General features: G+C 47.5%; 2 protein-coding genes across 2 annotated transcripts in view; one reads left to right on the plus strand and one right to left on the minus strand.

The window, feature by feature from the left end:
• Positions 1-12,925, plus strand: part of FAM184B (family with sequence similarity 184 member B) — a 101,556-nt gene extending 88,631 nt beyond the window's left edge. The window contains exons 11-18 of the mRNA XM_010991026.3: positions 371-521; positions 1,780-1,943; positions 4,240-4,412; positions 5,653-5,799; positions 7,676-7,793; positions 9,361-9,465; positions 10,302-10,501; positions 11,790-12,925. Coding sequence (XP_010989328.3) covers positions 371-521; positions 1,780-1,943; positions 4,240-4,412; positions 5,653-5,799; positions 7,676-7,793; positions 9,361-9,465; positions 10,302-10,501; positions 11,790-11,883 — 1,152 coding nt within the window. The 3' untranslated portion in view covers positions 11,884-12,925. The remainder of the gene's footprint in view (positions 1-370; positions 522-1,779; positions 1,944-4,239; positions 4,413-5,652; positions 5,800-7,675; positions 7,794-9,360; positions 9,466-10,301; positions 10,502-11,789) is intronic.
• A 3,150-nt stretch (positions 12,926-16,075) lies between these two features.
• On the minus strand, positions 16,076-24,471 carry MED28 (mediator complex subunit 28). The gene is made up of 4 exons (XM_010991024.3): positions 24,299-24,471; positions 20,043-20,109; positions 19,285-19,397; positions 16,076-17,979 (listed from the first exon to the last, which is right to left on the minus strand). Exons 1-4 carry the CDS (start codon positions 24,455-24,457, stop codon positions 17,782-17,784), a joined length of 537 nt encoding a protein of 178 aa, XP_010989326.3. The 5' UTR covers positions 24,458-24,471; the 3' UTR covers positions 16,076-17,781.
• Between the last annotated feature and the right edge of the window lie 921 nt (positions 24,472-25,392).

Genomic DNA, 25,392 nt, shown 5'->3' on the forward strand with positions numbered 1-25,392 from the left:
TATATATAAAGACTCAGGTTGCCATTCTCGTTGGAGAGAGCAGACATACAGCCATACAGGTTGTGGTTCAGGGTGGGATGCCTGGGGCCAAATTCTGGGTCTGCCCCTGACAGGGGTTGGGAGCTTAGGCCGTCCCTCGGCTTCCTTGTGCCTCAGGTGCCTCATTCATCAAATGATAGCTCATGGCATGTACCTTGCATGACCACTGAAAGCATCAAAAGACATGATCCACGTTAAGTACGCGGCTGAGTAAGAGCTTGCTTTAGAGGCAAGTGCACGGGGTGGGGGTTGGGGGCCGACACAGGGTTGGAGCTTGGTCTGCCCCTCTGTGCCCACTTACATGCCTTCTTCCTCCCGCTCTTGCCCACAGGCCACCGAGGAGCGCTTGAAGAAGGAATCCAGCCACAGCCTTCAGATCCAGCACCAGGCGCACCGGCTGGAGCTGCAGGCCTTGGAGAAGGCCCGGCAGGAGCTGCAGGGGGAGCTGGAGCGGGTGCAGGCCCAGCAGGGGCTGCTGCTAGGTACCAGCCCGCTGCACACCTGGACTCCGGGGCAGCGTGGGGCCCAGGGGCAAGGGCCAGGGTGGCTCTCCTGGCTCTGCCACCAGCTGGCTGCGAGCTGTGGGGCCGGTCACTCTCAGCATCACTTTCCTTTTCTATAAAATTTAGTCACACTTGTCCCGAACTCATAGAAGCGTTGTATGGGTTTGATGAGATGTTAAATCTAAAATGCTTAGCGTATAGCATGAGACCAGTGAGTGCAGGTAACGTCAGCAGCATCGTCACGGAACATAAGCCAGATCTCTGAGCCTTCAGGAGAGTTTAATGAGATGGCCTCAACCTCTCGTTTCCATTCTGAAGGTTTCTGCAAATTCGGGGACTTCGGCCTCCAGGCTCCTGCACGTTCCTCTGCGTCCTTTCCCCGCCCCCACGCTATCCCCAGCACGAAACTCGCCTCCTCTTCAGTTCCCACAGCAGAAACCCAGCACACAAAGATTTCTGGAAGTTACCAGAGGCAGCAAAGAGCTCCAGAGCCACATTGCTTGGGCTCGAAGCCCAGCTCTAATACTCACCAGCTGTGTGACGTTGGGCAAGTTGCTTAACTGCTCTGTGACTCAGTTGCTTATCTGTAAAATGGGAATAATAATAGTATCCATCTCATTGTTGTAGATCATTGCTCTCCCTCATTTTTACCTTTACTCTCATCTTCTTTCCCACTCTTAATAGCAAGACAGATGCCCTCCTTATTTGCAGCCTAGTTTTAAAGACTGTATTGGCTTTTTTTTTCTTTTTAACATTTTTTTCAAACCCAGACAGGGCTCTCCTTAAGAGAATTCTGGGAAGAGCATTTTCTTAACCTCTATATATGAATATGATCTACCTGCTGCTTGGTTGAGTTTTTATTAGACAGTATGTGCTGCTCACCGCATGTCAGCTCTGTCATCTCCTGCCTCCACAATCCAGCCAAGACCTTGTTATACCCATGAGGAGAACCTGTGAATATTTTGTCTCCTTAAGAGTTGGCAGCAGTGTCAACATTTCCCGCATCATCAGATGGGAAGGATGATCCTGGAGAGCAGGTTGTAGGGCTTAAGTGAAAATAGTTGTCTAGGGTTTAGCAGAGTTAATGCTCTACACATGATACTGTTGTTACTGTTCTCTTGAAATGAGTTTGGGGAGATCAAACCAGTGCCCTCAGCCCACCCCAGAGACCATGGTCCTGGCAGAGAAGACTGCAGCCTCACCATGCCCCTGACCTCCTGTGCTCTCCCTTTTGCAGAGTCCCTGAGGCAGGAGCTGTCAGAGCAGCGGGCTGCCTGCTCTGAGCACCAGAAGGACTTGGAGGCACTGCAGGCTGAGCTGAGGGCCCTGGGCAGCTTGCGCCAGCGGCAGGCCATCACCCCGCGTCCCAGGGACAGTGAGGACCATGCCAGCACCGCAGAGGTCAGTGCCCCCGCCCATACCACACCCTTCTGGGAGCAGAATCAGGGTGAGGCTACTCCCCATCTGAAATGGGGCAGACCCTCCCCTTCCACAGGCCTGGGGGACACTTGACGAGCCTGCAGCCTCCCATCTTTAAGTTTTAAGTGCAGTGTGTTATTTTTGATTCAGATACAATAGCATCTCAGGGGGTTGGTGCCAGACAGGCCTGGAGACAACCCGTCGGGGTTACTCCTTTGGGCCTGCAGGGGATTTCACGAACACCTTCCCAGACAGACTCCCTGTCCAGCCCTCCCTGTTCCCATGGGTGGGGGCTGCTTTTCTGTCACCAGATGCTGACTCTCCTTGAACTTTCTGGTCAGACTCAGCCCCCTCCTTACCTGTCCATAATTTGAGCGCAGTGACTCCTCACAGCCCAGGCCTCTCTCCTCGGCCCACCACAGATGGCTTCAGGTCCTCATCTAAAGCGCGCCTGTGTAGAGCCTTCAGTGGCTCCCTAATCCCATCAGAGTAAGCTCCAGATGCCGGGTGTGACACTGAAAAGCCTTCAGCCACTGGCCGTGGTTCGAATCTCCAGCGTATCGCCCTCTGTGCTAAACGTGGGCTCTGCACCTTCCCTCAGGGCCTTTGCCCCCTGCCTGGGACCCCTCCTCCCACTTCAGGGCCCAGCCCAGCCCTCCACGCTGGGGCCCCTCCACACCTGTGAGCCCCTGGAGCACTTCCCGTTGCTACAGCTCAGCTGGCACCGGCACCTACTGCGGATGCCGTCAGGGACCTGGCATTTCACAGGTGTCCTTGTTTCCTTCCTCCCTGGATCAGGAGTCCCGTGAGAGCAGCCATGTCTGCTTCATCTCATCCCCACCCCCGCCTCCCGCACTCAGCACACAGTTCTGCACACAGTAGGGTCTCCACCAGGGTTTCCAATGGCCATGATTAGTTGGTGTCCCAGCCCTGCCAAAGATCGCAGGAACATGGGGTCGTTCATTTTGTATTTTGGTGGTACCGAGCACCTAATTCGATTCTCATGTTTCGTGAGCATTATGAACAAGTGTGAATCACAGTAAGATCATCCTGGTCGGTAAAGTCCAGCAGATGGAAGACGGAACGTGATCTGTGCCGTGTTCTAGACCAGTGGGAGCCACCTGTACCGGTGGAAGGGGATGGGGACTGTGGGATGATGACAGCTGGTGGCTGGAGGGTCCAATGTTGGGCTCTCCACAGTGACAGGCTCCCCCGAGGGTTATGGATAGAGAAGCGGGCTGGGTGGATGAGACCATACCTGGTGATCCACTCGCCAGCCCTGACCTTCACCTCACTGGAGGGAAGCCCTGAACCCTCTGGGAGAAACAGCCAGGCCTCACACAATATCCCACGCAGAGAAGAAATACATACACAAGGAGGACCAGCCTCAGGCAGCAGGAGTGATGCGGGTGCAGTAGAAGGATGGGTTCCCAAGGAGGCCGCCACTGCAGGTAAGCAGTGTTCCAGCCGCTGGGATCTTCTAAGGAGCCCCATGAAATAATTCTCAAATTTGTCCCAGCCAAGGACAGAGGGATTTCCTTCTCATTCTCCCATTAGTCAGGGGTGGCCTCACAGGACCCTAACCAGGGTGTGAGTGCCAGGTGGTGCTCAGGGGGGTCCCACACCATGCAGACCCCAGGGCAGGAAGAAAGAGGTCCGGGGCCTGGGCCACACGCTCCTGTTTAGTCCTTGTGTGGAATGAACAGATGCACAAGCCTTCAGGCATGTTTGCCTGGACTTGAAAACTGCGACATTCACTCATCAGGGAATGACCCTGACCCCCCTGATTTAATGTCGGACAAATCTGTATTTCTGTCTGAACCACTGGCATTCAAGCATCATTTCATAGCAGGTGTGCATTTGGCGCCTACTGAATCCCAGCCACTGCGCTCGGGGTTATGGGACTGGGAAGACGAAGGGGAGACAGGTCCTTCCCAGGACGGCTCCTGGGCTGGTGGAGGAAGCCAGCATGTCAGCAGGGCCGTCAGCGTCCGTAGGCAGAGAGACAGCCGGTACGGCTTCCGCCTGGGAGCAGCACGCAGGTGGAGAGTTGGGCCTGTTTTCATTTAAGCCACATTCTGGGCTCACCGGCATTTCTGAGGCCCCGATTTGGTCAACTCGCAATGCAGGGAAACTTTAAGCGGCTAAACGTGAGCTGCTAAAGTCAGGAGCCCAGTTTGGGCTCCAGGCGGGCGGAGCGCAGGCTGGGTCTTTGCCGCAGCACGTCTGTGGCCCTTGTCTGCCCTTGCGCCTCCTGCAAACCGCTTTTTCTCCCCAGGAGGCGGGCAGCCCCGGCCAGACGGGGTCCCCGAAGGGCGCTGCTGCGCAGGAGCCCCGCGAGGGATGCGGCCTCCGGGAGGAGAACTCGGAGCTCAAGGAGGAGGTGCGACGGCTGCAGGCGGAGGTGGAACAGCACCAGCAGGAGGCGCTGCAGCTCCGCGACCAGCGCAAGTAGGCCTGGGGCCCCAGAGCTCCCCTCCCTCCCTCCTTCCTTCCCTCCTTCCCTTCCCGCCTCCCCCACTCACTCCATTGCTCCTTGGTGAGCCTCTGGGATCTAAGATTGGGTCGCATCCTCCGCATCTTCCCAAAGACTCCCTCATATGCCAGCACCTCACTGATGTCACTTCTGTGACCCAAGGAAAGTATCAGTGGTCTAGGAATTCTAGATCGCAAAACCACAGGGAATTTGCCCTGAAATAGAGAGGAGGGGTTTATCTATTTCCCTACAGATCAGGGAATTTATGGAATCCACCCTAACAATGCGAAAAGTAGCCTCAAAACCAGCCTTAGGGAGACAGAGCAGTGGAATAGCTCAAGACAGTGCTGTGTGCTCTTAACTAGCTGTGCGACTTGGGGGAGTCCCCTCCCCTCTGACTATGCCCTTATCTGTCAAATGGAGAAGGCAGCAGCTCCTCTCAGGGATGTTGCAGAATGCAGTGAAACTTACACAAACGCTTGGCACTGACCATGGCACTTGGTAAATTGTGGTGGTCACTATCACTAGTTTATCCAGGCTGGTCTGTGACCCACTTCAAGGTTAAGAAAAATGATAGCTGATGGTTGAACATGTGCTTTGTGCCACGGGCTGTTCTGGACATGGATTAACCTGATTCATCCTTGCACTAACCCTACAAGGTAGCCACTGTTGACAGGTGGAGACACTGAGCAGAGTGTAGCTCACCTGAGGTCACACAGCTAGGAGGTGATGGAGGAGGCTGCAGGAAGCCTGGCTCTGGATGCTGTTCTCCTAACCCCTCTCCCACCCTGCTTTTCCACAGTGGACTGCTGGTCCCCAGGTCTCAGAGTCCCAGTGTTTGGTAATTCTGATACAGAATCTCAGCCTCTGGTTGCCCCCACCTGCCCCAAGTAAAGGGAGTGTTTTCTGGGACTCCCCTCCAGAGCTGTCCCCTACCCTCTCCCCCTGCAGGCTGCCCTCCATGCTTCAAGGAATGTTGGGGTGGGAGGTGCTGAGATGGGGTCCCATAAGCTGGGTTTATCCTGGACTCCACAGCTCAGGGACCCCAGGTCTCCTCCCATGGTGTCCTGACCTCAGATTCATAACCACCCCCACCCATTGTCTCCCAAACCTGGCCACCCGGCAGAGGGGGAAGGAAACCCCAGTGCCTGAGAGGGTCCATCCCTAGAGCCTGGGCAAGCCCAGGTGTGCTTCCATCCCCCCCAACCCCCGCAGGCGGCTGGAGGAGGATCAGCAGGCCCAGCGGGCCCGGGAGGTGGAGCTGCTACGCCAGGAACACCGGAAGGAGATGCAGGCCATGGTGGCGGATTTCAGCAGCGCTCAGGCCAGGCTCCAGGCCCGGCTGGCTGCCCTGGAAACTGAGTAAGTGAGGCCTTGGCCCCAGAGTGGGAGGGATTAGTGTCTGTTCCCTTTTATTAGGGAGACCAACTCATCTCACTGTCCCCAGGACTCTCCCAGTTTTGAAACGAGAAGTCCTGAGCTCCGGGGAGCGCCTCAGTCCCGGACAAACTGGAATGGTTAATCACCTGTCCTTTTATGAGACCACATTTCCCTCTTGTGCAGGGCAGTGGGAATCTGAGGAATGAGCACTGACTCATGGGTTCGGTTTTACCCTCACACTTGGAAGAAATCAGAAGGATTGAGGCTTTTTTTTTTAATGAGCATTTTCCTCTTCTGATATGCATCATCTCATTTAATCTTCATGGTTCTTCAGGGAGAAGACAGTTACTCCCATGGATAGATAAAGAAATCAAGGGCCCCTCATTCATTTTTGCATGCATTCATTTATTCATTCAACAAATATTTATTAAGGACCTACTGTGTTCCTTGCACTGTTTTAGACTCTGGGGTTACAATCGGGAATAAAACAAAGACTGTGCTCTCATAGTGCTCACAAATTCTCGGTGGGGATTCTGACAAACTAGCAAACAAATAAATATTTAACTTCATATCAGGTGGTGAAAGTGCTAGAAGGAAAGCAGGACCAGTGCCTAGAGAGAGCCATGGGTGGGCAAGTAGGTGACATTTGAGCATGAAGAGGTGAGAAGTGAAGGGAGCCATCTGGAGCAGGAGCATTCCAAGCAGCCAGAACAGCAAGTGCAAAGGCCCTGGGGCCTGCTTCACGAGCCCAAACAGCCACAAGGCTGAAGTGGAATGAGTGCTAGAGTGAGTGGTAGGAATTGGAGTTGGTGGGGTAGCTGGGAGGGATGAAGAGAATGCTGTACTGAACGGGAAGATGTTTGGGTGTACAAGGCTTTGAGCACGAGTGACGTGGTCTGATTTACCTTCTAACAGGGTCACTTGTGGCTGCTGAGAGGAGAAGAGACTGGGAGATCAGGGTCAGTGACAGGGAGACCAGGTCAAGCAGCACTAAGTAAATTTAAATGTCACCTGTCTGACCCTTAACTTGTGCTCTTAAAAACTGTCCCACTGTCTCTAGTACAAAGCAAATCATGCCAAATACAGGGTGGAAGATTTTACCAGCTGCCATCTAATGGGTACTTACCAGGTGCCAGAAATGCATTATCTCACTGAGTCCTCATAGCACCCAATTTCACACCCATTTTAAAGGAGGAGCTGAGGCGCTCATGGGCAAAATGCTATGCCCAAGTTTACTCAGCTAGAAAAAAGCAGAGCTGGGATTAGAGCCCAATTCATCTCACCCCAAAGCCCTGGCCTCTCACCAACTACAGTCAGTAATCACCCGCAGCCCTCGCCCCCTCTCTCTCCTGCACTGACCCACTGACCGGAGGGTTATTTCTCTCCAGCTTCACGTTGCTGTAAGGGCTGTGGTGGGTACCACTTGCCCCTCTGCTCTGCAGAATAAGCTCATGCCATGCTCTCTGGCCGCCAGCAGATGGCGTGGGAGCCACATCTTTATTAACATAACCTGCTGGCCTTGGTGGATGTGGGGAAATTTAGTTTCCCGCATTGGCTTCTTCTCCCAAACCTCCCTGGTTCTTGAAGCCCCACTGAATGGGGCATTTGTGTGCACACCTGGGCCCTGCAGCCCTGGGGGAACTGACAAAATCAGACTGGGAGGTGGGGTCCTGGGCTCCACTTGGAGCTCTGCAACCATCTCACCGGGTAGCCCTGGGCAAGCTCTCTGGGCGTCCGTTTGCACGTTCGTGAACCGAGTGGGTGGAGGGGCCAAGCGCACAGCAGCATCCTCGTCTTCTCCCTCCTCGCGGTTCAGTAATTGCGGCCTGGGGCCTAACTGCACGCCTGCTTGAAACAGACCGAAAGATTCCGGAGAGAAGCCAGGGAAGGGGGCGTCCAGGCCGGAGGACGTTCAGCTCATAGGCCGTCTGCGGACCCGCTTGAAGGAGAGAGAAGAGGTCATCAGGCAGCTCACGGTGAGGCTGGCGTTCGTTTGCTTTAGCCTGGCTCTCCTCTGAGTGCCTGGAACTTGCATTCTGATAACTGTAAAGCCCCCTTACAAAACATCCTTTGTTGTTTTCTATTACATGAAAAAAAATATTCACTAACAAAATCAAAACAGGAAAATAGAAGGAAAAAAAAATCACTCTACTCCTAAGCCCCTGATGTTGATATTGGTTTGGTTTTTTTAACCAACAGAACTTGGGGAAATCAAGACTGGCTCGCACCTCACGCCCGTGTCTCCACACACTTCGACCGCTGTTTGAGGCTCTGGTCCGGCCTCCCTGTGCTTCATGCTTTGGCTGAGAGTTCGTTGTAAGCCAGCTCCCAGTGGCTTACATTCAGCTCTGGGGACACCGGGTGATAGACTCACTCCTGTCCCTGTGGCCCACGGCAGGACAGCTAGTCCAGCCACTTCCCGCTATCTCTGCCTTCACTCTGTACCTTCATCTCTACCTTCATCTCCATGTTGGTCCAAGTCCCACTGCCTCTCAGGTGCATCATGGAGAGTCTGCTGGTCTCCCCACTCACTCCACCCTTACCCGACCATGCTCACCTCACAGCAACCAAAGTGCTCTTATAGAACTGTAAGTCAGGTCACAGCACGGCTCTGTTCAGCACCTCCTGTGGCTTCCCATCTTCCTCAGAGTAAAATCCATGGTCTTACAGTGGTTTGCGCAGCTTCACATGCTCCCACAACACACACACACACACACACACACACACACACACACACACACACACACACACACACACACACACACACACACACACACACGTCTCACGTCTGTCCTCCCACCCTCCTGCTCCTGTCATGCTGTTTCGTGTCAAGATGATCAGGAAAACTCAACCACTAACTGAAAATTAGGTAATACTAATAAGGAATTGCTTGTTTGCTAAGTATAACAAAGATGTTGTAGTTATTGGTTTTTTTTTAAAAAGAGTCCTTATCTCTTAGAAATACTTACCGATGTTTTTACACATGTTACACAATGATTGGAATTTGCTATAAAACAATATGGGGGGAGGGGATAGCTCAACTGGTAGAGCCTGTGCTTAGCAGGCATGAGGTCCTGGGCTCAATCCCTAGTACCTCCTCTAAAAAGAAATAAATAACTAATTACCTCCCCCCACCCCCCAAAAAAATACAGCAGGAAGGAAAAAAGTGGAGAATGGCATGTAAACACGAGACTGGCCACATAAGAGACTGCACCTGGCTGTTTTCTTTCTTCACCTTAACTAATCACTTTCTGCAGTAGACTCTTGTCAGATCCCAAGACGACCTGCATCTCTGACTTCCCTAAGGCATTCCAAACAAGCCTGCCCTTTCCTTTACAAGAGGCACTGGGGACACAAGGCCCCAGAAATAAAGCTGCTTCCTCACAGCTTCAGTGGGTGGCAGCTTGATTCCCGCTGGCTTCCCCTCCCTCCCTCGGGCTTTCTTCTGCTCTGTGTTCCGCCCTCACGCAGCCGTCTTCCTTCAGGTCAAACCCAGTGCTGTGTAGCCAGGCTCATTGAGACTCAGCTCGATTGTTTTTGCAGGAGGAGAGAAGATTTCACTACGCAGCTTTCCCCAGTGCAATGTCCCATCGGAATCGGTCCTTCTCTTTCAATCCTCACCCCGGGTATCTGACCCCTTCCATGAAGGTAAATTAGTTCAAAGGTTGCAACACATTACACAGTTCTGCTGGTTTCGTTTTTCCCGAAGGTAATGGCAGCTTATTTATCAACAGGCTGGCATACATTTAGAGGAATACTCATTGAAAATAAGACCCACAGGAAGTAGTCCAAATTATTAACAAACAGTATTTATATCTGTCTAGACAGATTATGTGTATTTTTAAGTTTTATGGAGTTTTTGTATTTTCCAACGTTTTAATAAATAAATGTGTCACTATTAATAATGGCTATAACTGGTGATAGGAAGGAGAGGGAAGAGCAGGAATCCTTCACTTCTTTTCCTTTTATATTTTTGGAATTTATTACAGTGAGAAAATTCACATCCAGATCTCTCATCTGCTATCACAGAATCCTACAAGTGCTAAAAAAAAATGTGTATTTTTTAAATAACTCATAAGACTATAAACCCAAGCTGAATTCATGTGAGCTCATTTATAACTTTTATATCTCCCTCTTAGTGTGACCGAATGCAAGTTTCACTCCAGAAGTATTAATGTGTTTGAGGACAAGGTGGGCCCAGCTTCTGCAGGGTGTGTTATATGACCTTTTCAAATCTAAAACAGGAGTTTAAATTAAAACACATTTGTCTTCAGAAGTTTTGGATAAGAGGTTGTGAACCTATGTTTTTTAAAACACAAAGTAGACTGGAGGAGAAGATGCTTTCAAAAATAACATGTACGTGTATAAATGAAAGTATTGCTCCCTTGCTCATATAGTCTTGGCTGGGCAGGCCTTATCTACTTTACTTTACAATAATGCCTCTTTTGGGTGGCACTTACAGGCCTTTCTTATCCTACAAACAGAAAAAGAAGATGGAGGAAGTGCCCAGCCGAGTGGTCAGCGTGCCAAACCTCGCCTCCTATGCCAAGAACTTCCTGAGTGGCGACCTGAGCTCCAGGATCAATGCCCCTCCGATAACTAAGTCGCCCAGCTTGGACCCAGGCCCCAGCTGCGGCCGACCCTACAAACCCACCCCATCTCCAGATGTGAAAACTGCCACAAGGTAGGGGCCAAAGCTGTGGTTCCATTTTTCCAGACAGGAGGAAACCAGAGTTCCTTTCCAGCACCTGTTAAATGCCCAGTACGTGGGCAGATAGAAGAGTAACAAAACAAGCCCTGCCTTGGACAAATTACAATCCAGCCAAAGAGGAGGACTATGTAAGAGATGGGAAATAGGTCATTCTTTAGAAAAGGTACTTACTATTCCTGATACCAAATTCCAGAAAGCCTTTTTTTGTTGTTGTTGTTAATGGATGATTAGATAGGGGACTTTGAATCACTACTTAGCTGACCACCTCAGGGTGGGTCACATTGAAGTGGACTCTCATCATCTGGCCTTGAGTCTAGATTCAAATTCTGGTCCTCCTCATTCTTAGCTGTGTGGCTTTGGGCAGCTCACTTGACCTCTCTAAGAAGTCTGTCTCCTCACCTCTAAAATGAAAATACAGCAGCTACCTCATCAGACTGATGTGACATTAAAGGAATTAATCCATAGGACATGCTTAGCACAAGACCTGACACAGACGCGTTCAATGTATTTCTACTGTTAGGGTTATTTCTCAAGATACAGTGTATACTCTTGCAATTTTAAGGCCTCTTAATCTGTGGGTTTGGTTGATCATGAGATCTCTGATACTGCCTTATATTCCCAGAAACCCTCGTAGCATGCTTCCTTTCCAGAAATGTGTGCTTTTCCCCCTTTATTAATTCTTCCTATTTAGCCTTCCAGTCAGAGCATAACCTTTAATTCTGGGCTTTGAAATTTGCATTTCAGAAAGTGCTCCTTCTGAAGTGTTCCTTTTCCCAAGGCTATTTGGACAAATACGAGTGTTGAGCTGGAAGGATCCCCTGTCAGTCGTTGACGAGGTCCAGCCCTGTGTTTCACAGCTGAGGACACGGGAGCCTGGAAGCCCCAAGCAGTCTGTGAACTGCCAGAGCCGGCGCCTGACCCTGGCCATGGGTCCATCTCATTCTCGGACACCTCTGTTCAAGGCTGTCTTCACATTGTTTTAAATAGCAAATGTTGCAAAATATGCCTCATTAGTGTTAAGTGAAACAATGGAGAACCCTGTTTTCAAAACAGATGCTACCCCCCCACCCCTACCCCGCTCCTTCACAGCTTGTTTCTAGCTACGAACCTTGGCCCTTGGCCCACCACATTCTAGTATCTTTTGAAGAGTAAAGAAACAGTCATCTTCTCCTGAAAAGGTGGCTTTACTGACTGAAAGTTGTTTACTGACTAATTTTCAAAACCATGTAAGGAAACTTTTTATTTGTTTGTTTGTTTTCAGGACACAAGATGATGAAACAGCCCAGCCCAAAGAAATCCAGCAGAAACAGGGCTCTGCCCACCAGGAATGGTTTACCAAGTATTTTTCTTTCTAAACTGATCCTTGGGATACATCACAAAGAGGACATTTGAAAAACATTTCTTTTGAAACATCTGAATGAGGGAATGAACTAGAAAACCAGTCAACCAAATAACTTGCTTGTAGTATGATTTACATGTATGGCTAAAACAAATTCTTGCATTAACATTTCATACTGTTTCATTGTGACATTAAGATAAAACAAGCCAGTGTTACCAGATTAGCTCCCACAGGAAAACGCTGTTAATGTTACTGATGACCTACATGTAATATATCCAGTGTCCATAGATTGTTCCTTGTGGAACAGCAGACTTTGTGATATCCAGGGTCTACTTTTAAAGTGATTCATTTTTCCTAGGATGCTGGGCATCTTCACGTGAAAAGTCCTCCTATGTAAATGATACAATTCCAAAGTGCACATCTAACCTCAATAGGCAGAGGAATAAACAAAGGTCAAAAATAACCAGGAAAGCCAATTTAAAAAAAAACCAAACTACTGAGAATGGACTGTAGCAGACCCTGGCATACATGAATCAAGTATTTTGTCTTCCTAGGTCCAGGACAAGTAGATTACAGAGGGCATAACACCTACCTCAAAAGGCGCTTTCTGAAGGAAAGTAAAATAATATGGGTAACGCTACCAATCATGAATTGCAATTAAGCTTTGCCAGGATTTTTCTGTGAATAACCGAGCTTTGCCCTGTCATACATCTCAGTTTCAAAGACTGTAGCATCGACTTGGTCATTTGCGAAGGATTCTAGATTATCTGTTCTTTGAAGTCAAAGCTCTACTGAATCTCTAGTCTTGCCCCCCTGGTGCGTGACTTCCCCACTGCATGGGTGCTCGGCAGGTCAAAGAGAACTGGGCGTGACCTCACTGCAGTCCACACTGAGCTGTCTGACCCTCTGACAGAGCAGTGCGATTTGACAAGACTCAATACAACTTCTAGTGAGAAAAATATGTTAATTCTTTGGTGCTGGCCCAGCAGGTGGCCCATAAACAACTATTTATTCTATGCACTGTCAAATCTTTGCTCTTTGAATAAAACTTTGAACAACTGGGCAATAAAAATGGTTGTGACTTGTATTGATTTTCTAAAGAAGGGTGAAATTAGATGAAGACTGAACTTGGAAATAGGAAGTTCACATTAACCTCAGTCAGATCATCTTCAGTAAAACAGCTGCTCACGCACTATGCCATTTTGAGAGAAATGCAATTACAACTCAAACTCCCAATTTAAAGGCAAATTTACTACCTAATCAAAACTCATGGTCCAGTAATTTTTAAAATGCAAATCCTTGTTACTATCCGTGTTACATGCCATGTTCTTTTCCAGTATCAAGTATTTTTTTTAGGTGTCTTTTGTTTCCTGCTTAGGGTGAACATTCTAAGATTATGTCTGTGTTTTGTGTTTTAAACAGGTAGTTCTGTTTTTGTTTATTGAAATATTTCCCATCACTGTGCAACTCCTGATGACTAACAAAGCAGGCTGCACTTCATACTGCTGTCCTTTAAGTCACCGTAATACCGCTGCAGGGATAGAATTTTACTGAGACCCACATCTGTTTTGACTTCTTTCTTGTTGCCGGTGAGAGATGTTCAATTTCTAGATTATACCCAAATAATTGTATCTTTGCTAAGTAAACCTGGCATGCTTCTACCACTTTGTCTTTAGGACATACTCCTTGAGTATTGAAGTAAAGCATCAAAGGATACATGCCTAGGTCTTCTGCGTGATATCGCCAAATTACCAGAAAGACCCTAGCAATTTACACCTTCACCAGCAGTGCATGAAATTCTACTTCTCTGCACTGTAGGTAATATTGACAAGGAAATTTAACTTGATAGATAAAATATTCTTGTTTTCTTTTGCATAATCTGATTCTGTCAATCTCTCAAGAGCAGAGTGGTCTAGAGATGATGGGAATGGCTTAGAGGTAACAGTACAGATGAAGAGATGTGAACTGATTCAGGATTTAGGAGGGAGAAACAATAGGATTTGACGATAAATCTATTCAGGGTGTCTATTAAATTGACAGAGGGAGGAAGAGTTAACATATTCCCGGAGCAAAACTGGAAAGGAACACTAATGCAAATTGTTTCTTAATTGGGGTAGAAGAGAATGAATTTGCCCACAAGGCTGCACACCACACATCTGAGCCCTTTCTAACTGCTCCAATGTCAGTACCGCATCTAACACCACGGTTGTGATCGAGGCTACTTGGTATATACTCACTCTCCAGCACCTGCCTGGGTTCTGCAAGGGCCCGGCTGGGAAATTAAGTGGGGCTATGACAGGGATGCCTTCCTAGCGTCCTTTAGACTTCCAAGGGTAGCAACCATCTCCACCACCATCCCTAGGATGCAGTACTGGTTTTGATCTGCTACCTCCTGGCTCCTCAGCTATCTGTTCTCCACCTGCAGGAGATAACCAGCGATGCCCTAGGCACTCACAGCAGCCTTTGGCCATTAAACACTGTTATTTTGTCCCCCTGCTGAGTCAAGACAGGGCAGTGATAACCAGCCATCTTGTACGCAATACTTCCCCTTACCTTCCAAGTGTTTGAAGCCATGCGCTGACAAAGTCCCTTTCACGGGGACACTTTTCCAGGGCACCACTGGTGTACTCTTCGGTAACTGGACCATCTCCTTGTGTTGATGACTCTCTCACATACCACTCGGATGGGTCCTACTTGCCAGCTGGAGAGTGAGCGAGCCGGTCTCCAAACCCCATCCCACTGCCTGGTCTCAGACCACGTCCATAGCAGCATGTAGGGTCCTCCAGGAGGCACACCCCAAGTTAGAGATGCAGAAAGCACCAGAAACCCCCCTGGAGTTAAACAAGTTGGGTTTATTACTTGTTGGAGAGAGAAGGGGAGAGTGTTCATCATCAAGCATGGTGGGGCTCCTCGGGAAGAGGGTGTTAGAACCTACTGTAAGATTTCGGCATTGATCAGGCGATCTCAAGCAGAGTCTAAAGAAGGGAGAGTCATGCTAGATCAGATGCTGTCAGAGAGCAGAAGCAATTCTGACTGGGTTTCTTAAGTCCTATCTGTAGGGAGGGCAGACCAGACATAAAGCTATAAACGGTCATTTAAAAAGGAAAGAAAGGGGGAGGGGTCGATCACTTATTTTAGCCAGGAGGATGTCTGATGTCTGGAGGTGGCAGAGTGACCTTGTTTTTTTCCTGTGCTTAAAATTGTGAAGTGGTTTTGTTTTGTCTCCCTTTATCATGGTCTCGGAGCAACTTTGCCTAGGAGGTTGGTATCCCGAGACACTTTATGGCTATTCAAAGTAACATGCCGCAGCAGCACCAGGTCAGCGTCCAATGTCAAGGACAGGTTGCCCCCTTCTCAGGGGAAACACCTGTTTTGAATAAAGGGAAGAAGCAGAGGAGGAAGAGCCTTCAGACTTGGATGCACAGTTGACACCTGTGAAGAGAGGGCCGAGGAAGATTTGGGAAGACTGTGCTGGGTCACACCCAGGGAGAGCACGGCCTCCGTGAGAACGCTGCGGCGGATCCCCCAAGGCAGAAGCTTTGGGTAAATGCGCTCCCCGCGGTGTCTCTCTCCAAGGGAGAACCAAGCAGGGGTCTTGTCATGGCCTCCAGAAACCCCGGACCAAGCCCTCAGGAATGTCAACATTTGGAGGTTGGGCAGAAGAGGAAGGAGAAAAGGGAAGACGTGTTAAAGAGAATGAGTTCCAATAAAGATGATGAAGTGTCACAGCAAAGGGGCTGTAACTGTCACAAGCAGTCGGAGCCGTGGAGTCACACATCACAAGCCTGGAGGGGGAGGGGAGGGGAGCAGGGGAGCCGGAGACTGTGAATGAGGGGCAGGGAACATCGCAGGAAACGCTGAAAACCAGGGGTCAAGAATGCTTGTGGGCTGTAGGGAGTGACCTGCAGACTGTGACGTGGGGAGCAAAGATCCCCCAGGGGGTTAAGCCCTAGAGAAGGCGACTGGCCTAGACCCAGGTCACTTGCAGGAAGGTTGGCCTTATACAGAGTAAGCACTTCAGCAGATGGAACAGGAAGGGGAAGTAAGATGCCCTGCAGATGTGGGGTGTGTCACTCCCAGAGGGAAGGCAAGGGCAATCCCAGCTGATGGCTAGTTTATTTTCTCCTTGAAGGAGACAGCAGCCCAGAGGGTTTTCTATGTTCACCAACCAGCAAGATGGCACTAAAAAGGAAAAAGATATTTATAGACAAGATTGAAATAGTTATTTATTTGACAGAAAACTCTTGAATTTAATAAATAAATGGCAATAACTGGTACATACATTAGTTCAAAATATTTTTACTAAGCATCAAATAGAACAGTTCCCCAACTTTTTATCAAGAACCTCTTCACTATCGAAAGGATGCCTAAAACTCAGTTTAGTTTATGTTTTGAATCAAGAAACCCAAAGCGATTGGCATGAGATGACCAAATTAACAACTTTCAAATATTAATGTGATTAAAAACAACTTTTAAAAGCTTTGTTTAAACTGTAACATTCTGAATGAGGGGATTTGTTGGCTTCAGGCTGTGTACCATAACACATACACACACAAATGAGTAATAAGTATCATGTATAAAAGATAAATAATCCCCCCTGTATATTCAGATGGGAATAATGCCTACTTCTCAAGAGGAACAGAGGCAGATACAATCACTAACCCCAGAGGGAAAAACAAGCAAGGCTGGTAAAAGGACAAGAAGTCCTGTGCCCTGGGCATGCAATGGAGAGGGCCTTTGGAGGCTGCAGACTCCGTGACGTCCAGGCCAGATGGGAACTTGAGTGGATGTCAAGGCGTGTGGGGAGGGTTCTCCAAAGCTGGAGAAAATAAAGGGAGCCAAGACATCGAGTCACAGAACTACTGCCTGTTCAGAAGACAGTGGAGTACTAGTTTAGGGTGAAGGGATGTAATCTAATAAGAGATTGTAAACAGCAGAGAAAGGAAATCCTCATCCAATGAGGGCCAGACACAATGCTGGTCTGTATTTTTCAACAGCAGTTCAAGAGAAAATCCGAGGTGGCCTGTATGACCAACAAGAGGGTAAACTATCTTCCCAAACACTGAGGCTCTACATGCTCTACATGGAAGTCCCCAAGGCCACCCTGCAGCCCACCCTCCCACCCCCAGGGCCCCAGTCCCTTGGAATCGACACCATTCATTAGCAAGAACCTCCCTCAATGGAAAGTTATGCTCTAAAAACACAAAGCAAAACTCAAAACTCAGAGATGATCACAGCCAGCTTTAACCCTCATATTTCACTTGTGCCCCAGCTGTCATGCTACTGAGAACAGGGTCTGCCCCGTTCCTTAAATCAACTCATTACTACACAATGTACACAATTAAGCATGTTGCTGCTCCTACCATGCCCCTCCCCTCAAAGTAAATAAACACTACACAAATACAAACTTAGCCCAAACAAAAGTCAACATCGACCCAACAGCACTACTGGATTACCACAGCACTCACTCACTGTGGCATGGTAACACTACACTAACCTATTTACAAAGTATCATTCTGAGGCTCTGGAAGCATTACAAACATTGTTACATTAGATTCCTCTTCTTGAGGTAGTTCAAAGTATTGAAACAGCAAACTTATGTATTTTTACATACTGCCACTGAAGGGTAAATTAACATAAAAAGGAATATGTAAGTGGCATCACTTTAACAGCCTAAACTTTGCTAAAGTCAAAACAATATACTTGGTTTTACCAAAGCAACACATATTTTATAAAGTACTTGAGAAATAACGCTTATAAAAATAGGGGAAAATTTTAGGTGGGAGCATAAAACTGAAATCACCCCATTCTCTGGCAGAGCTCTCCCCACATGTCATGTCTACAAGAACTGATGTCTGGCAAAACCGTGTCTGGGCTGACTCATCTGCCAGCTCACTCTCTGGCTGGCTTTTCCTCAGGTCTGCTTCACTGGTGCAGGGATGTTTGCAGACGCCTGCTCGAGGTAGGCCAGGGATCCCTGAGGGATTTCGGCTGGCTTTTTGTGCTGCACATTGATGTCCTCCAGCACCTGCTGCCAATGCCTCAGTTTTGTTAAGTGCTTCTGGACCAGAGCATCCTTCCGCTGTAATTCGTTCCTTAATTCTGAGACATCCTACAAATGAAAGCAATGAAGTCAGACAAAACTCATGAAGAATGAACACAGTTCCTGATTAGTTAAGAGCATTAAGAAGTAAATTCAAAACAAAGACTCAACTAAACCATACCAAGCCCATTAACTGTTTGGCTGCATAATATGAATAACCCAAAGCAACTCTTCCCATGAAAGGTGGCTGCTTAACACTGAGTTTTTATTTTTAATCCACTTTCTTTTAATAATTCATACACAAGTTACAAAATTCCAAAGTCTCCAAGTGTAGCCAAAAAGAAACCAGTCTCTTTTCCATCCTGGTCCCCAGACCCCCAGTATCTCTGTTCAAAGGTGACTGCTGAGAATCTAAAACACTGACAATCTGAAACACATGTTAACTGTTTAAAAGACTCTACAACCACTGTTCTAGCACTTCAGTTTATGAAGTGCTAAAACCTCATTTTAATGAGTTTTTTCATGAACACCAATATTAAAATTCTGTATTAAGACCTCCCTTGAACACACCTAGATCATTACTCAGGTATTCAAAGCAGGAAATGATCTGCTATGGTGACCTGTAAGAGCAGCACCTTCTCAACAGCTGGTATCAATGAATAAAAAGAACATTTTTGACTAATTACTCAGATTGTGAGAACAGTTACTTCAAAACTGCAAAAAAAAAAAAAAAAAAAAAAAAAAACCACACAACCCAATCATCCCAACTTAAGTGTTTCTCACTGGGGGCATCACTGGAGTTTTGGGGCAGGAAGAGACTTCCGTCTTCCACACTGCAAGGGGCAGGCCCTGGCCCAACCCCCTAATGCCATTACTGGCTACCCCAACACACTTCCAAATACCCCGGTTTCAAACAACTGTGATAAATGAAATCCAGAGTTTCAAGAACTCTGAGACAGAACGTTTACTTTTTGACTTCTTGAACAAAATTTGCCAGAGTCCTTCCTGTGTGTAAAGCACCAGGGACATGCAGATCAGTTCCTGTCCAAAATGAGCTTACCATCTACATTCAATGGCTTTTCACATCTTTTCAAGCAGTAGAACCTTTTTTGTTTAAAAGAAAAATCTTCCATGAAAGCCAGTGTATGAAACAAGGGCAGCCAGCTGCTTGTTTGAAGCCCCGCTTTCCACCCCTACCACCCAGCTCCACTACCTGCCCAGGTTGTCATGAACACGGACAAGCAACACCACCTCACACTCAAGCCACAAAGCCCCGCTACACCTAGTGGGCAAATGCAGCCTCTCAGCTGAAGCATGACTGGGATTCTGACATCTGCTCTTCCTTAAAAGTTGGGGGGAAAACCGAGCTCGTACCTCTTTGATAACTTGCTCTGGTTTCTGGACAGATAACTGCAACCTTTTTTGTAGGAAAAAACATTCTGTCTGTCTTGCAATATCTAGAAATTTCTGGATACACTGATCAACACCTTAGAAAAAAAGATCAAAATATTAAATAAAGAAAAACACTAGACACATATATCTCCCTCATAAATGAACAGTCAGAATATCAAAACAGCACATTCTCATAGATATAATCTGGGATTTTAATCCTTCCCTCAATAATACTGACCCCCAACCTCTATGTGTTAAACAACATCAAACAGCTGATAATCTGTGCTTTTATCAGGTGAATAAGAGAACTAACTGCAATACAAAAGTTCTTCTGAAGAAAGACAATCCAGAGATTCAGCAATTAGCATCATGATTTCCAGTTAAAACAGAACATTTAAAACACAGTACAAAGCAACCAGAAGCATCTCTGGGGAGAGAACTTGGATGCGTTAAGAGGGGGAAGCACAAACCTTAGCGTTTTAAAAAGCAGCATACACTACTGGTCTTTGTTCTGGTACAGATGTGAAAAGCTCACTGTAAGTGGCTCATGGTGAGTGACATAACATCTTAGTTTATAAACTGAACAAAGAACCAGGAGTATATAGATTGACTACATAAATCTTATTCCCTGGAAAAGTTCTCTTAGGATACCAGCGGGAATGAAACACATCAAGTGTCAAATGAGCAATGAGGAATCTTGCTGAAGGCAAGAACATTGTCTCCAAAGAAGGAATTCTTACCAGTTCGGATCTCTTCCTGATCTGTACCATTGACATAGTCTTGACTCACCAGAGAAGCAAAACAAGCCTGTGTGATCAAAACATATCACAAAAGAAAAAAATGTCATTCACACATCAAGACTCTTACTTCAGAGCAAGAAATAACTTCTCTTGATGTCACTCAGTAAGTTGACAGCTCCTGGGTTTGCATTCCCCTCTTAATTAGTGACATTATGCCACTGAAGAAACTTGGTAAATTGAGCCCATTAGGCCCACAAAGGGAGAGCCGGCCAATAGGCAGCCGGTATTTGCTGCCTGTCCCCCAAATCTGGTCTCTCCTACTGCTGCTCCTGCCCCCACTGTCTCACCAAGGCCTGGATCTCCGTTCCAGTCCCATCCGCAGCCCCTCCCTCTGATGACTTGTATCACCCAGTCAGGACTCGGGTCAATCGTCACCTCCTCATTGAGGCCATCCCTGTCTACTCTGTCTAAATGGCACTCTTCCTGCTCATGCTCTATCCTCAAGCCCTGTTTTATTGTTTTTCACTCAATTAACTGACATCGTGCCATTCTTTCAGTCCACACTGTTAGCTGTCCCCTACTAGCAGGTGGGAATTTTGCCTGTCTTTTTGCTTGGCACAAAGTGGATGCTCAACACATGTTCATGACTGACTGGACGGCCTAAGAGAAGGTGGTGTCACACAGACAAATGAGTCCCAAAGAGGGATTCAGCCAAGGAGTTCTGTGCATGGGCAACTCTCAGGAAATGCACAAAGGAGGGCTACTGCAGGGCAGCAGGGCCAGAAAGAGAGCCAGATGGGAGCTGGGGAGCAGGACTCAGAAAGGAAACCTCAAACCTCAGGAAAGCACAGACCTGCTAGTAAGCAAACTACATTTGGTGTGAGGCAGGCAAGTTTAGGCCCAAATTCAGGCCATCAATCAGATGTGAAAAAGGCCCTTCTCCTGCCTGCAGTTGCCCCCATCTGATCTACAAAGAAAAAAAAAAAAATCAAAGGATTTCCCCTGAAGAAATCCTGTAACAGTCAAGAAGTCAAAAAAGACTGCCCATTCTGTGTATTACTTTGAAAGGTGACTCCTGTTGGATCTGACATGTAGGTGGGGTACACCTGCATTGTGAAACCGGTGGCTCCTTGAAAACATCTCATCCGGAAAGCCAACCAGTCACAAACTGGCAAAGAAAGCTGGGGCTGCTCCCCCAGAACCAGCAGGGCCACCAGACAGGGTGGGAGGAAACCTGATTTCAGAATTAGTTCCTTCTTCCCCTCTTTAATTAGTAAATAAATAAACAAATAAATAAAATAAATATATATGAATGATACTCAGCTGAAAAAAATAAAAACACTAACTTGAAAAGATTTCTGCACCCCCACGTTCATTGCAGTATTATTCACAATAGTCAAGGTATACGGAAACAACCTAAGTGTCCATCAATGGATGAATGGATAAAGCAGTTGTGGTATATATATACAACAGAGTATTATTTAGCCATTAAAAAGAGAATGAAATCTTGCCATTTGCAACATGGATGGACCTTGAGGGTGTAAGTCAAATACTATATGATCGTACTTAAATGTGGACCTTAAAACAAAACAAAAACAAGCTCAAAGATGATCAGAACACGGTGGTGGTTGCCAGAGGCAGAAGATGGGGTGGGTGAAGTGGGTGAAGGGTGCCAAAAGGTACAAACTTCCAGTTATAAATAAGTCAAAAGGATGTAATGTACAGCACAGTTAAAATCCTTTTTAACTATGTATGGTGACAGATATTAACTAGACTTAACTGTGGCAATCATTTTGCAATATACACAAATATTAAACCATTAGTCTGTACACCTAAAACTAGTGTATCAATTAAACTTCAATTAAAATAAAAAAAATCGCCCAGACTAGCAAGACACTGATGACCTCAACTATATCTAAGTTGTAGTTGTATGTGTACACGAGAGGGAGGAAACATTACATACTTGTATCATTACTGTTTTGGGCAATGTTCTGGATGATGCACCATTTGACTGTAACTATTCTGACTTAAAACTTTTCATTTGCAACAGAAGTGAAAATGAGTTTTTGAGATATTTATTCAGAAATGTATAGAAAATACACAAGCTAGCCGAACAGTTGGGTGGAGAAGAAAATACTTGGTGGTCTACAAAAAGGAAATGCTTTTTAGAAGTACGCCCAGGACACAGCCTTTGCCTGGACAGTAAGGAGGCCCCAGTACTAGTCCTCATTTCCACAAAGCAAGAGTTTGGCTTAGGGCACTTTATTTCCCTCTCTTCAGCCTCAGTTTCTCCATCCAGGAGAGAAGGAGATGGTCTCTAAGGTTCCCTCCACAATGAAAGTGCATGATCTCAACAAACTTTCCATCAAAGATCACTTCTGGAGCAACTAGAAAGCTAGTCACCACAGGGGTGGCATCCAAACAGAAATAAAAAGGGGGGAAGCAGGTTGAAAAATGAGCCACTGGAGGTTATGGAATAGAAGTCCACACAGACCATGAGGGAGGAAACAGGAAACGAAAATGGGCTTTGAGCTGAGCCTTGAGAGAAGACCAGGTGGGGGATCCAGGGAGCACCCCTTCCACTCCCTTTCACCTGGCTAATTCCAAATGCCCGTTCGGGTTTCACCTTCTCCGGAAAGCCTTCTTTGTCAGCCACGCCCAGATGTGCTCTCAGAGCATCCCAGGTTTCCTGTGTCAGAGCACTGATCCCGCAGCATGGCAACGGTCTGCCATCTGTTTCCTCCACCGTACTGTCACGTGCTCCCTGAAGGCCAGCACTGTTTTCTCCATATTCTTAGCGCCCAGGACAGAGCCTGACACACAACAGGCTCCTTCACTGATTGGCAAATATTCATGAAGCACTTGCTATCTACCACCACTGGATTAGCACCACAGATACAATGAGAGGAGGCAAAACAGGTGGTCTCTGACTTCATGGAGCCTGGTATAGTGTAAGTGCTACAAAGAGAGGCAGGGCAGGGTCAATGGGGAAGTGATGGTGAGCTGAAGGAGGGACCCAGAAGCCAAAAAAGAAAACAAAGGACACGTGCAGAAAAAGTGTCCTGTGGCCAGAGTAAGAAGAAATGGGTCTGGTGCAGAGACTGGAACACGCAGAGCTAGAGACACGACAGAGCCTCTTGGTCTTACTGCAACAGCCACAGGCAGCCGCTGAAGGATTTTAAGCATTAGCGGGCCGCTGGTCAGCTCTGCCCAAGACTTCTTTCTACAGGGCCAGTCCTTCAGCAAGCGCTCCTGACGAGGGTCACCCCACCTCAAAGCTAGATGCTGCTCTAAAGGTTACCTGTCCCTTTCCTTTACAGCTTAGCACCACCCGAAAGGTGTCTCATCTTTTTCCCAGGCAGAACGTATTTCTGTATCTTTTAAATCAGTTATCTCCAAAGTTTCGACTGTAACCCCGTATCAACAAAAGCATTTTGTCCATGCATCCCCAATACCGCGTTCACTTACAAGCTCTATTTATGTACTACTGTGCATACATACAGGCTCCCTTCTTTCCTGCACATATACAGTATAAAAGTTCCACGACTAGGATCTGAAATGTAGAGAAGGTAACTCCAACTACAAGTTATTTTATTTCCAAACATTAATGGCTCATCTTCCACTTTAGAGATGTCTGGAAGCCACCCTATTTTGAAGCACTGATTTTTCCTCTCCTTATTCTCCATCTTTTTCGCTATAGGGTTAACTGCTTGAGCAGAACTCTGAATATGGGTCACCTCTGCCTCACTCCCTACCCACCAGCTTTCCTCCTTCCTCAGCCCTTAGTACCGTTTTCCGCACAGTAACTTTCAAATAAGTCCATTTCAGTTCCAAAAGTCCCATTACTCTAGGACAGTTTAAGGGTGGAGCCCAGGGGAAATGATACGGGACGTAGCAGGGGATGGCTACGCTCGGGAAACAATTAGCCCGTACTAAACACGCAGGGACGCGGGAAAGGGTACTCAGGGATGCGACCAAGAATGGGGTGGGGCAGGAACAACCCACTGGAACCCAGAAGGGTCCCACAGTTGGAGGACACCTGCCAATCAGTTTACGCATCTCCGCCAGCGGACTAGCAGAGAACTCCCGCCACCACGCAAAAAAGAGACTAAAGCAAGCGACTTACGTTGTCTGAGCCTATTTCCCCATTTGTAAACCGGGTGAAGTGATTGTGGAAGGGGATACCTGCGCACGCGCAGCGTACGTTTCAGGAAAGAAGGGAGCCCGGGAACCCAGACGCCAACGTCTCATCTTACCTCGAAAGATGACTCCAACTCGTCCACCAAGGTACTGTTAGAAGTTCTCGGGACGCCTGGCGTGGCCTGAAGAAGCGAAGCCTGGCCTAGGAGTCCCGGCGGGGGTGGTGGGGGTCCGGGTGGCTGCCCGGAGAACATACCGCCCAGCGGAGCCGCCATTTCTAAAATGGCGGTGAGAGATCCACTGCGCCTGCGCGGAGCTGGCGGCGCGGGTCACGTGACATGCCCAGCCACGTGACGATGCCCCGCGACCCTAGGCGTCTGTCGCGCAGCACAGGAAGCCGCTTATTCGGTGATCTCGTCCCCTCTTCTTTCCTGACACGCAGGTCTCCTGGCTTTTATTATTATTTTTTTCTTAATTTGACAATTGAAGGCTTTAATAGCGTTTGACACAGCAGTGTGGAGAGGAGACTCAACGACTACCGTGGAGCGAGCCCTCGCGCGGGAGTCAGGATATTCCCAGCCCCGCCTTTGCCCTTAACTGTTGAAATGACGGGCCCTGGCGCTTTCCCTGGGCTCGGTTTTCCCGTTGATAGAAGAAGGGAGGTACTCATCCATCCACAAACATTTACTGAGAGTTTACTGTGTACCTGTCACTAATCCGGTCCCCGTGGGTGTAGCGGGAATAAACAGGAAATATTTGCCTTAAATTCTCTCTGGGGAGAGACAGGTAATGAAAAAGATTAACATTGTTGAGGCTCCCTCTCTCTCTGTGCCGGGCACTATTCGCTTTAGATATTTATGGTTACATCACAGGGAAAGTCACTATGCTAGTCTTTTTTTTTTTTTTTTAACTCTTGCTTATTCATCTTTTCAGAGCTAAACATTTTTTTCACTGTATTTAATTTTACAGTTATCATCCACCACATTTGTTGAGCCTTCCCTGTCCCAGGCTCTGTTTAATGATCTGAGGGTTACAGCGATCACTTCTAAGTCTCTGCCCTTGGGGATTTTACTGTTGTTTTGTGAGAGCTGGATAAACACATACATATGCTGAGCAATGTCATGTAGAGAGAAGTGCCAAGAATAATGAAGTCCAGTAAGGGAATGGCTAGTGACGGATTTGAGATGGGTGATGGAGGCCTCTCTGAGGA

The sequence above is a fragment of the Camelus dromedarius genome, chromosome 1 (genome assembly GCF_036321535.1).
Source record: "Camelus dromedarius isolate mCamDro1 chromosome 1, mCamDro1.pat, whole genome shotgun sequence".
NCBI classification, from domain to species: domain Eukaryota; kingdom Metazoa; phylum Chordata; class Mammalia; order Artiodactyla; family Camelidae; genus Camelus; species Camelus dromedarius.

Excerpts from the sequence above, each read along its gene's own strand:
- MED28 (XM_010991024.3), bottom strand. The coding sequence starts at position 24,457 with ATGGCGGCTCCGCTGGGCGGTATGTTCTCCGGGCAGCCACCCGGACCC. Across the intron at positions 19,398-20,042 it reads TCAGGAAGAGATCCGAACTG|GTGTTGATCAGTGTATCCAG; the intron begins GTAAGAATTCCT and ends TTTTTTTCTAAG. Across the intron at positions 17,980-19,284 it reads CAGAGCAAGTTATCAAAGAG|GATGTCTCAGAATTAAGGAA; the intron begins GTACGAGCTCGG and ends TTTCATTTGTAG.